Source organism: Tachypleus tridentatus, unplaced genomic scaffold (assembly GCF_004210375.1).
Source record: "Tachypleus tridentatus isolate NWPU-2018 unplaced genomic scaffold, ASM421037v1 Hic_cluster_1, whole genome shotgun sequence".
Classification (NCBI taxonomy): domain Eukaryota; kingdom Metazoa; phylum Arthropoda; class Merostomata; order Xiphosura; family Limulidae; genus Tachypleus; species Tachypleus tridentatus.
The window spans coordinates 26,134,323-26,146,845 of record NW_027467777.1 but is presented as its reverse complement, the minus strand read 5'-3'; the positions used below and the strand labels follow the sequence as shown (position 1 = coordinate 26,146,845).

General features: G+C 33.3%; 1 protein-coding gene across 1 annotated transcript in view; it reads right to left on the bottom strand.

Moving 5' to 3' along the window:
• Nucleotides 1-1,505: 1,505 nt before the first annotated feature.
• LOC143241734 (rho-associated protein kinase 2-like) overlaps nucleotides 1,506-12,523 on the bottom strand; it is a 32,465-nt gene continuing 21,447 nt past the window's right edge. Inside the window, exons 6-12 of the mRNA XM_076484960.1 lie at nucleotides 11,721-11,827; nucleotides 10,763-10,913; nucleotides 7,960-8,120; nucleotides 7,673-7,857; nucleotides 6,829-6,898; nucleotides 6,095-6,177; nucleotides 1,506-1,533 (exon numbers count right to left, since the gene is read on the bottom strand). Coding sequence (XP_076341075.1) covers nucleotides 1,506-1,533; nucleotides 6,095-6,177; nucleotides 6,829-6,898; nucleotides 7,673-7,857; nucleotides 7,960-8,120; nucleotides 10,763-10,913; nucleotides 11,721-11,827 — 785 coding nt within the window. The remainder of the gene's footprint in view (nucleotides 1,534-6,094; nucleotides 6,178-6,828; nucleotides 6,899-7,672; nucleotides 7,858-7,959; nucleotides 8,121-10,762; nucleotides 10,914-11,720; nucleotides 11,828-12,523) is intronic.

Below are 12,523 nucleotides of genomic sequence, written 5' to 3'. Positions count from 1 at the left end.
TGGTCAACATAAATACAGTAAAACCTGGTAAAGACAGAATTGTACATGACTGAGTAAAATTTCCACCTTAAGCAGGTTTTCTGGCTCAGACATAGTGAACATGTGTTTCCTTAATTATATATAATTTGTGAGCAGAACGTTATACTTGTTTGACTCAAGGGAAGCAAGACATTTGTGAATAAAGTTATTATACTGTTTATGTTACATTTAGTAGAATAAGAACAAAAACAGAAAACAGACATTCTAAATATACACAAGTACATGAAATCTTAATCAAATTTATTTGAAGAAAGTGTCCAGTTTCAAGTGTTTCGTTTTTTAATGGACTTTCTCATGTGGTTTAAAGAGAACGACAATTCTACGACCTTTTCATGAAGTTCATTTTCCCCCTTCATTTTTGCATACATAGATTTGATAGAGTTAATATAACTTAAACTGCCAATGAAGTAGGAATTTTTATTTCCTCACTATCTTTTCCATTTTGTTCATCTTCTGAATCTCTCACACTGTTACCATCATGAGATTCTATTATAGATTTTAAATCAGTTTATGTTAAAACATTCTTTTCAACGTTCACAAAACTTTCCACATTCACTTGCATCAATCAGTTTGTATTTCACTAGAATCGTCATAACAAACAACTTTAAAAACATGAGGGCACTAAGTATATCCTAAATTTTAAAATTAGGGAAGATAATAATTTATTTTTACGTGAGAATTATGTGAAGAGTAGAATTTTCCCCTTAAAAGATAAATATATTTCTACAAATCATGAATCTAATTTAATGCAAAAATAATGACGACAGAAAAATGAACAGAATATATTTAACCAATACTTACTGTAACAAAATGTCTGAGAATTTATTAATATTTAAACAAATTATTAATTAAATAAGATATTAATATTTAATCAAAAACATTTTTTCCACCTTACTCAGGTTCTAATCCTACTTGTTGATAGATGAGGTAGGTGAAAGATAGTTTTCCATTCGCATTACGCAGGTTCCACCATATAGAGAGCGTTTTATAAGAGAAATATCAAGATAATGCTGCAAAAGATACAGGCTCGTACAGTTTTCCACCCTATCCAGTTACTGGCTTAGACAGGTTTTACTATATATATCTTACAAAAGAAATTATGATATCCTTGTTTGAAAGGTCAACCTAATGTCTGGTCAACAGAAATTACAATATCCTTGTTTGAAAGGTCAACCTGATGTCTGGTCAACAGAAATTACAATATCCTTGTTTGAAAGGTCAACCTGATGTCTCGTCAACAGAAATTATGATATCCTTGTTTCAAAGATCATTCTGATATCTGGTCAACATAAATATACATCTTACAGCAGAAATTATGATGTCCTTGTTTGAAAGGTCAGTCTCATGTCTGGTCAACAGTTCCTTGATTTCAATTTCTTTCACCATCTTCTCTTTCTCCATGTCAGAAATAGTTTCCTCAGCTAGTGTGACGAGCCAGTGCTTCAGAGTCAACTTTCGGACATTGGCTAGCTCAGTTGGTGTAACAGCCTGTCCCTACAAAAAAAAGTATCCAACTCTGTCATCCTGCACTTTTAGAGATCTTATGAACAAAAGATGTATATAAGTCTTTTAGCCCTTTACACTAAGATTAAACAGGTTTTACTAATAATTCTAACATTAGATTTGTAAGCGAGAACTTATAAAAAATTACATTGAAATAAAAGTTTACACAAGATGTGAACTATATCAAAAAATCTAATGGTTTCTGTCACCTTTGGTGAGAACTGTTTTCATTATGTAGACAACAAGTTTTCAAACCAATCATTAAAATACTTTTATTTTTTACTTATTCCTATTTTTAAATAATTTCTCTCAGTTTGTTGACTTTCATATAATATTCATATAGGATTTTATAGTACATAGCTATGAATTGTTACTGTTATACAAATTGTCGAGTTTAATCATTAAAAAATTATAAAACAGCAAACAGTCTAGCTAGTTATTAAAAATACTCTTAACAGATCTAATACTACAAAAGACTGCTCTAACAGACTACAGCCAGTCTAGCTAGCTATTAAAATACTCTTAACAGATCTAATACTACAAAAGACTGCTCTAACAGACTACAGCCAGTCTAGCTAGTTATTAAAAAAGTTACTCTTAACAGATCTAATACTACAAAAGACTGCTCTAACAGACTACAGCCAGTCTAGCTAGCTATTAAGAAATACTCTTAACAGATCTAATACTACAAAAGACTGCTCTAACAGACTACAGCCAGTCTAGCTAGTTATTAAAAATACTCTTAACAGATCTAATACTACAAAAGACTGCTCAGACTAACAGTCTACTATTAAAGATACAGATCCAGTCTCAGCTAGTCTAGCTAGCTAAAGAAATACTCTTAACAGATCTAATACTACAAAAGACTGCTCTAACAGACTACAGCCAGTCTAGCTAGTTATTAAGAAATACTCTTAACAGATCTAATACTACAAAAAGACTGCTCTAACAGACTACAGCCAGTCTAGCTAGCTATTAAGAAATACTCTTAACAGATCTAATACTACAAAAAGACTGCTCTAACAGACTACAGCCAGTCTAGCTAGCTATTAAAAATACTCTTAACAGATCTAATACTACAAAAGACTGCTCTAACAGACTACAGCCAGTCTAGCTAGTTATTAAGAAATACTCTTAACAGATCTAATACTACAAAAGACTGCTCTAACAGACTACAGCCAGTCTAGCTAGTTATTAAGAAATACTCTTAACAGATCTAATACTACAAAAAGACTGCTCTAACAGACTACAGCCAGTCTAGCTAGCTATTAAGAAATACTCTTAACAGATCTAATACTACAAAGACTGCTCTAACAGACTACAGCCAGTCTAGCTAGTTATTAAGAAATACTCTTAACAGATCTAATACTACAAAAGACTGCTCTAACAGACTACAGCCAGTCTAGCTAGTTATTAAGAAATACTCTTAACAGATCTAATACTACAAAAGACTGCTCTAACAGACTACAGCCAGTCTAGCTAGTTATTAATAAAATACTCTTAACAGATCTAATACTACAAAGACTGCTCTAACAGACTACAGCCAGTCTAGCTAGTTATTAAGAAATACTCTTAACAGATCTAATACTGCAAAAAGACTGCTCTAACAGACTACAGCCAGTCTAGTTAGTTATTAAGAAATACTCTTAACAGATCTAATACTACAAAAAGACTGCTCTAACAGACTACAGCCAGTCTAGCTAGCTATTGAAATACTCTTAACAGATCTAATACTACAAAAGACTGCTCTAACAGACTACAGCCAGTCTAGCTAGTTATTAAGAAATACTCTTAACAGATCTAATACTACAAAAGACTGCTCTAACAGACTACAGCCAGTCTAGCTAGTTACTAAGAAATACTCTTAACAGATCTAATACTACAAAAGACTGCTCTAACAGACTACAGCCAGTCTAGCTAGCTATTAAGAAATACTCTTAACAGATCTAATACTACAAAAGACTGCTCTAACAGACTACAGTCAGTCTAGCTAGCTATTAAGAAATACTCTTAACAGATCTAATACTACAAAAGACTGCTCTAACAGACTACAGCCAGTCTAGCTAGTTATTAAGAAATACTCTTAACAGATCTAATACTACAAAAGACTGCTCTAACAGACTACAGCCAGTCTAGCTAGTTATTAAGAAATACTCTTAACAGATCTAATACTACAAAAGACTGCTCTAACAGACTACAGCCAGTCTAGCTAGCTATTAAGAAATACTCTTAACAGATCTAATACTACAAAAGACTGCTCTAACAGACTACAGCCAGTCTAGCTAGTTATTAAGAAATACTCTTAACAGATCTAATACTACAAAGACTGCTCTAACAGACTACAGCCAGTCTAGCTAGTTATTAAGAAATACTCTTAACAGATCTAATACTACAAAAGACTGCTCTAACAGACTACAGCCAGTCTAGCTAGTTATTAAGAAATACTCTTAACAGATCTAATACTACAAAAAGACTGCTCTAACAGACTACAGCCAGTCTAGCTAGTTATTAAAAATACTCTTAACAGATCTAATACTGCAAAAGACTGCTCTAACAGACTACAGCCAGTCTAGTTAGTTATTAAGAAATACTCTTAACAGATCTAATACTACAAAAGACTGCTCTAACAGACTACAGCCAGTCTAGCTAGCTATTAAGAAATACTCTTAACAGATCTAATACTACAAAAGACTGCTCTAACAGACTACAGCCAGTCTAGCTAGTTATTAAGAAATACTCTTAACAGATCTAATACTACAAAAAGACTCTAACAGACTACAGCCAGTCTAGCTAGTTACTAAAAATACTCTTAACAGATCTAATACTACAAAAGACTGCTCTAACAGACTACAGCCAGTCTAGCTAGTTATTAAAAATACTCTTAACAGATCTAATACTACATAAAGACTGCTCTAACAGACTACAGCCAGTCTAGCTAGCTATTAAGAAATACTCTTAACAGATCTAATACTACAAAAGACTGCTCTAACAGACTACAGCCAGTCTAGCTAGTTATTAAGAAATACTCTTAACAGATCTAATACTACAAAAGACTGCTCTAACAGACTACAGCCAGTCTAGCTAGTTATTAAGAAATACTCTTAACAGATCTAATACTACAAAAGACTGCTCTAACAGACTACAGCCAGTCTAGCTAGCTATTAAAAATACTCTTAACAGATCTAATACTACAAAAAGACTGCTCTAACAGACTACAGCCAGTCTAGCTAGCTATTAAAAATACTCTTAACAGATCTAATACTACACAAAAGACTGCTCTAACAGACTACAGCCAGTCTAGCTAGCTATTAAAAAATACTCTTAACAGATCTAATACTACAAAAGACTGCTCTAACAGACTACTGCCAGTCTAACTAGTTATTAAGAAATACTCTTAACAGATCTAATACTACAAAAAAGACTGCTCTAACAGACTACAGCAAGTTCAGCTAGCTATTAAGAAATACTCTTAACAGATCTAATACTACCAAAAAAGATTATTCTAACAGACTACAGCCAGTCTAGCTAGCTATTAAGAAATACTCTTAACAGATCTAATACTACAAAAGACTGCTCTAACAGACTACAGCCAGTCTAGCTAGTTATTAAGAAATACTCTTAACAGATCTAATACTACAAAAGACTGCTCTAACAGACTACAGCCAGTCTAGCTAGTTACTAAGAAATACTCTTAACAGATCTAATACTACAAAAAGACTGCTCTAACAGACTACAGCCAGTCTAGCTAGTTATTAAGAAATACTCTTAACAGATCTAATACTACATAAAAGACTGCTCTAACAGACTACAGCCAGTCTAGCTAGCTATTAAGAAATACTCTTAACAGATCTAATACTACAAAAAGACTGCTCTAACAGACTACAGCCAGTCTAGCTAGTTATTAAGAAATACTCTTAACAGATCTAATACTACAAAAAAAGACTGCTCTAACAGACTACAGCCAGTCTAGCTAGTTATTAAGAAATACTCTTAACAGATCTAATACTACAAAAGACTGCTCTAACAGACTACAGCCAGTCTAGCTAGCTATTAAGAAATACTCTTAACAGATCTAATACTACAAAAAGACTGCTCTAACAGACTACAGCCAGTCTAGCTAGCTATTAAAAAATACTCTTAACAGATCTAATACTACACAAAAGACTGCTCTAACAGACTACAGCCAGTCTAGCTAGCTATTAAAAAATACTCTTAACAGATCTAATACTACACAAAAGACTGCTCTAACAGACTACTGCCAGTCTAACTAGTTATTAAGAAATACTCTTAACAGATCTAATACTACAAAAAAGACTGCTCTAACAGACTACAGCAAGTTCAGCTAGCTATTAAGAAATACTCTTAACAGATCTAATACTACCAAAAAAGATTATTCTAACAGACTACAGCACAAAATTATCTAACAGCTTAAATATTTATATGTAAACATAGAGTCTCTGAATCTTTTCATATATATGCTCACTTATCAACCAAGCCTAATATTTTTATGAGACTTTGAATCTGATAATAACTACAAACCATCGTAACTCACCTTCCTTCTTGAAGATCGTGAATAGTACGTTCTTTCTCTTCTATATCTTGTTTTTGTTCTTTCACTTGGGTCTTATATAATGTCTGTAAAGTAGATAAAATCATAAACAATTATTGAGTAAAACAGTTCAATAGGTCCAACAGTGACCCATTAAACAAATTATCAAAAATAAATGTGATATTTTTAATAGATAACTAGACTGGTCAGTAATGCACTTAATATATTAAATGACCTCTGTTCGATTATATACCACATTAATGAGGTAATAAATTATGGGTTTAACAGATTATGAGACCCATAACTCATGTGTTTAACAGGCTACCAGACCTATAACTGGTGTGTTTAACAGGCTACCAGACCTATAACTGGTGTGTTTAACAGGCTACCAGACCTATAACTGGTGTGTTTAACAGACTACCAGACCTATAACTGATGTGTTTAACAGACTACCAGACCTATAACTGATGTGTTTAACAGACTACCAGACCTATAACTGATGTGTTTAACAGACTACCAGACCTATAACTGATGTGTTTAACAGACTACCAGACCTATAACTGATGTGTTTAACAGACTACCAGACCTATAACTGATGTGTTTAACAGACTACCAGACCTATAACTAATGTGTTTAACAGACTACCAGACCTATAACTGATGTGTTTAACAGACTACTAAGCCTATGGGTGATATACTTAAGATATTATCAGAGCCTTTTTTGTATACAATTCTTACAGAGAAGTACTGTTCAGATTCAAGTTGATCTTGTAGTTCCTTCATCTGAAAGTCAGCTGCACTGCTGGCTCTGAGGAGGAAACACAGAACATTAATACAGGTCAATCTAATATAAACAATACATCAATGATGAAACTTTGTAGAATGTGCAACAACTGCCTGTTGTGGAGTCTTCCACCTTTTTGAAACGTTGTCCTCAACACTTGTGTCTCCACAACAGGCAGTTGTTGCACATTTTTCAAAGTTTAATCATGAATACTCTACCTAAACTATCTATCAAAGAACAATACATCAAGTTGTGTGATATTAAACCAATTACAAGGCTAATACAAATAGGTATTACATTAAAACACTGAAGTCTAACCTAATATTTGAGGGTATTTTTAAAATCAAACTGAGTACCCCTCAAGATGGTTGGCATGGGTGTTAGAACTTTAACTAAAATCAAGTCGAGAAGGTTGAAATGTTATTTTGTACTTTATTTTAATTACTGTTCTCATACCAACTGTCATCACAATCTGAGTATCTTTCAAACAGGGCTAATGGTAAAAGAACTTGACCCCGTGAGCATAATGTTTTTAAATTTTCTAATTGGTCTGATACATAGCAAAAACAACAAGTTTGCTGCTAATCTGTCCTTCTATAATTGGCCTAATCCTAATAGTTTAAACATTGTTTTGTTAACGAGATCACTTCTGAAAGGCTTGATGAAACAATCTGATCTGATAAGATCAGTTTCAAACTGAGGACATTACTAATAGAAAGACATCTGACCCAACTAGTTTATTATTTTCAAAATGTGAGTTTTTGATGTGCATATAGAAGTTCAGTGTTACAAACTCACACTCTGATTTGTTTTAGTTCTTCGTGCAGCATCTTCTTAGCTTCCCCCAGCTCAGCTAGCTCTTCCATCTGTTGATTTTCCCGGTTCTTAGTCAGATTTAGTTCAGTAAGTTGAGCCGACATCTCAGCTTGTATCCTATTACGTTTCTGAGTCTCATCTTCCAGCTGAATAGTTAATGCTTTAACCTGGTATGATCATGAAGGAAAAAAAGTTACATAGAAAATGTAATTGAAGGAGTAAAACAAACATCTATTTAGTTTTGTAAGTCTTTTGTTTAAAGCCCACACCTTATCCATTTCCTGTCTGTAATCACCTTCTACTTTCTGTAACCGCTGTTGTAAGCTATGATAGTCCACAGATAACATGGATATCTGTCGTTCCTTCTCTTGACTTGCATATTCTGCCTTCTGACGCAGAATGTTTTCTTCATTCATCCTGGTTTTCAAGGCTGTTCCAAATAATAAACCTGTCACCTCGTTCAGTGCATCACAAAATATATTTAAATTAAGCTTTCCTGTAATAATTTCTAGAATAAGATAATTTATGAAATACAACATTTGGATATGGATATTTTTTAAACTAAAATTTTCATACCTTTCAATAACAGTACATCAATGTGTACATGATAGTCCAGTGGGTGTAACTCACACTACCATGAGTTTATGTGTGATAATCCATGAAGTGCACATGAGAATATGACAGTCCAGCACATGTATATGACAAACAAGAGAGTATATATCAGAGTCCACAATGAGTTTGTCACAGTCCAGTGATTATATAAATGTATAAAATAGGAGTTTCTTTAACATTTTAACATTCATTAAAAGGCAGGAAAATTTAAACCAAAATTCCCACTACAAATTGGATTGTGAATATAATAGTACAACAAGTGTCCAAAGTGTGTATGACAACTATATGAATACCAATGAGTACATATGACTGTCCAGAGTGATCATGCGACAGCAGTGAGTATGAGTTCAGTCAGTATATACAATTGGGGTGTGGGTGACAGTGATGTGTGTGTATATATGACATACCAGTAAGTTGATGTTAATGGACTCACTGGTAACTTTACATTGTACTGTATGTACATGTGATATACCAGTAAGTTTACGTTACTGGAATCACTCGTAACTTTACATTGTAGTGTATGTATATATGATATAGCAATAAGTTTATGTTAATGGAACCACTGGTAACCTTACATTGTACTGTATCTATATGTGATATACCAGTAAGTTTACATTAATGAAACCACTGGTAACTTAACATTGTACTGCATGTATATTTGACATACCAATAAGTTTATGTTGATGAATTCACTGGTAACTTTACATTGTACTGTATGTATATGTGACATACCAGTAAGTGTACGTTAATGGAACCACTGGTAACCTTACATTGTACTGTATCTGTATGTGATATACCAGTAAGTTTACATTAATGGAACCACTGGTAACTTTACATTGTACTGTATGTACATATGACAGATCAGTACATTTATGTTAATGGAACCACTGGTAACTTTGCATTGTACTGTATGTAAATATGACAGATCAGTACATTTATGTTAATGGAACCACTGGTAACTTTGCATTGTACTGTATGTATATATGACAGATCAGTACATTTATGTTAATGGAACCACTGGTAACTTTGCATTGTACTGTATGTATATATGACGGATCAGTACACTTATGTTAATGGAACCACTGGTAACTTTACATTGTACTGTATGTATATATGACAGATCAGTACACTTATGTTAATGGAACCACTGGTAACTTTACATTGTACTGTATGTGTATATGACAGATCAGTACACTTATATTAATGGAACCACTGGTAACTTTACATTGTACTGTATGTATATATGACAGATCAGTACACTTATGTTAATGGAACCACTGGTAACTTTACATTGTACTGTATGTATATATGACAGATCAGTACACTAATGTTAATGGAACCACTGGTAACTTTACATTGTACTGTATGTATATGTGACATACCAGTAAGTGTACGTTAATGGAACCACTGGTAACCCTACATTGTACTGTATCTGTATGTGATATACCAGTAAGTTTACATTAATGGAACCACTGGTAACTTTACATTGTACTGTATGTATATATGACAGATCAGTACACTAATGTTAATGGAACCACTGGTAACTTTGCATTGTACTGTATGTATATATGACAGATCAGTACATTTATGTTAATGGAACCACTGGTAACTTTGCATTGTACTGTATGTATATATGACAGATCAGTACACTTATGTTAATGGAACCACTGGTAACTTTACATTGTACTGTATGTATATATGACAGATCAGTACACTTATGTTAATGGAACCACTGGTAACTTTACATTGTACTGTATGTATATATGACAGATCAGTACACTTATGTTAATGGAACCACTGGTAACTTTACATTGTACTGTATGTATATATGACAGATCAATACACTGGTGTTAATGGAACCACTGGTAACTTTACATTGTACTGTATGTATATATGACAGATCAGTACACTAATGTTAATGGAACCACTGGTAACTTTACATTGTACTGTATGTATATATGACAGATCAGTACACTAATGTTAATGGAACCACTGGTAACTTTACATTGTACTGTATGTATATATGACAGATCAGTACACTAATGTTAATGGAACCACTGGTAACTTTACATTGTACTGTATGTATATATGTCAGATCAGTACACTAATGTTAATGGAACCACTGGTAACTTTACATTGTACTGTATGTATATATGACAGATCAGTACACTAATGTTAATGGAACCACTGGTAACTTTACATTGTACTGTATGTATATATGACGGATCAGTACACTTATGTTAATGGAACCACTGGTAACTTTACATTGTACTGTATGTATCTATGACAGATCAGTACATTTATGTTAATGGAACCACTGATAACTTTACATTGTACTGTATGTATATATGACGGATCAGTACACTTATGTTAATGGAACCACTGGTAACTTTACATTGTACTGTATGTATCTATGACAGATCAGTACATTTATGTTAATGGAACCACTGGTAACTTTACCTTGTAAGGCTTCCATGTTTGCTCCTTCTGTTGAGGAAAGAAGCCGTTTTTTGTCAGCAGTGAAATTTGCAATGTCTTCCTGGTGGGCAGCGACCTCCTGGTCATATTTATTATTCAAATTCTTAACCTGAAGTTCAAGCACAGCTCTTTCCTGAAAAACAGAAACATTACAAACTAGACTGTTCTCCACCTGATAACAAACGACAAAGAAAGGACATTAAAACACCAAAGTAAAAATCACACTGCTTGTTCAAGAAAAACACAAACACCTTTCAATGTCATTATGGATGCCATTCATTGTGTTAATAGTCATTACGGATGCCATTCGTTGTGTTAATAGTCATTACGGATGACATTCTTTGTGTTAATAGTCATTACGGATGACATTCTTTGTGTTAATAGTCATTACGGATGACATTCTTTGTGTTAATAGTCATTACGGATGCCATTTGTTGTGTTAATAGCCATTACGTAATCCATTCCTTGTGTTAATAGCCATTACGGATGACATTCTTTGTGTTAATAGCCATTACGTAATCCATTCCTTGTGTTAATAGCCATTACGTAATCCATTCCTTGTGTTAATAGCCATTACGTAATCCATTTGTTGTGTTAATAGTCATTACAGATGTCATTCATTGTGTGATATTTTAACGAACTATATGATAATGTGATATTCACCTTTCTAAACTTAAACTGAATGTATTCCTTTAATAAAAACAATAAATTATTTCAAATATATTAAACATTTATATTTCAAAATAAATCTTTTTCTTCAAATATCAAAATGACAACAACATGAGAATCATTTAGGAGGCAAAGACTGTGGGCCTCGAAGAATACTGTTTTTCTAACATTATGTTCAGTACTTATAATATTTTTCAGTCTACACCAAAAATAACCAAGATGGTATAACAAGCAGTTCTTGTAAAACTATAAAAATCAAAAACACACAAACCTTTCCCATTACTATAAGTTTGTCATTAAGTTTCTGGATTTCAACTGAAGATGTGACTTCTAGTTCTTGTTGCCTTTCTATTTCTAGCTGCAACACTTGACAACGACCTGTGACAAACACAAAAACAATATGCTGTAACTCCTACACTGATGATAAACTCAGTTCACACAACTGTGTTTGAAGTGGTGTGTGTAAGTAACTTTCACATTGATGATAAACTCAGTTCACACTACTGTATTTGAAGTGGTGTGTATAAGTAACTTTCACATTCACACTGATGATAAACTCAGTTCACACTACTGTGTTTGAAGTGGTGTGTATAAGTAACTTTCACATTCACACTGATGATAAACTCAGTTCACACTACTCTGTTTGAACTGCTGTGTGTAAGTAACTCCTACACTTACACTGATGATAAACTCAGTTCACACTACAGTGTTAGAAGTGGTGTGTATAAGTAACTCCTACACTTACACTGATGATAAACTCAGTTCACACTACTCAGTTTGAAGTGGTGTGTATAAGTAACTCCTACACTTACACTGATGATAAACTCAGTTCACACTACTCAGTTTGAAGTGGTGTGTATAAGTAACTTCTACATTCACACTGATGATAAACTCAGTTCACACTACTCTGTTTGAAGTGGTGTGTATAAGTAACTCCTACACTTACACTGATGATAAACTCAGTTCACACTACTCTGTTTGAAGTGGTGTGTATAAGTAACTCCTACACTTACACTGATGATAAACTCAGTTTACACTACTGTGTTTGAAGTGGTGTGTATAAGTAACTCCTAC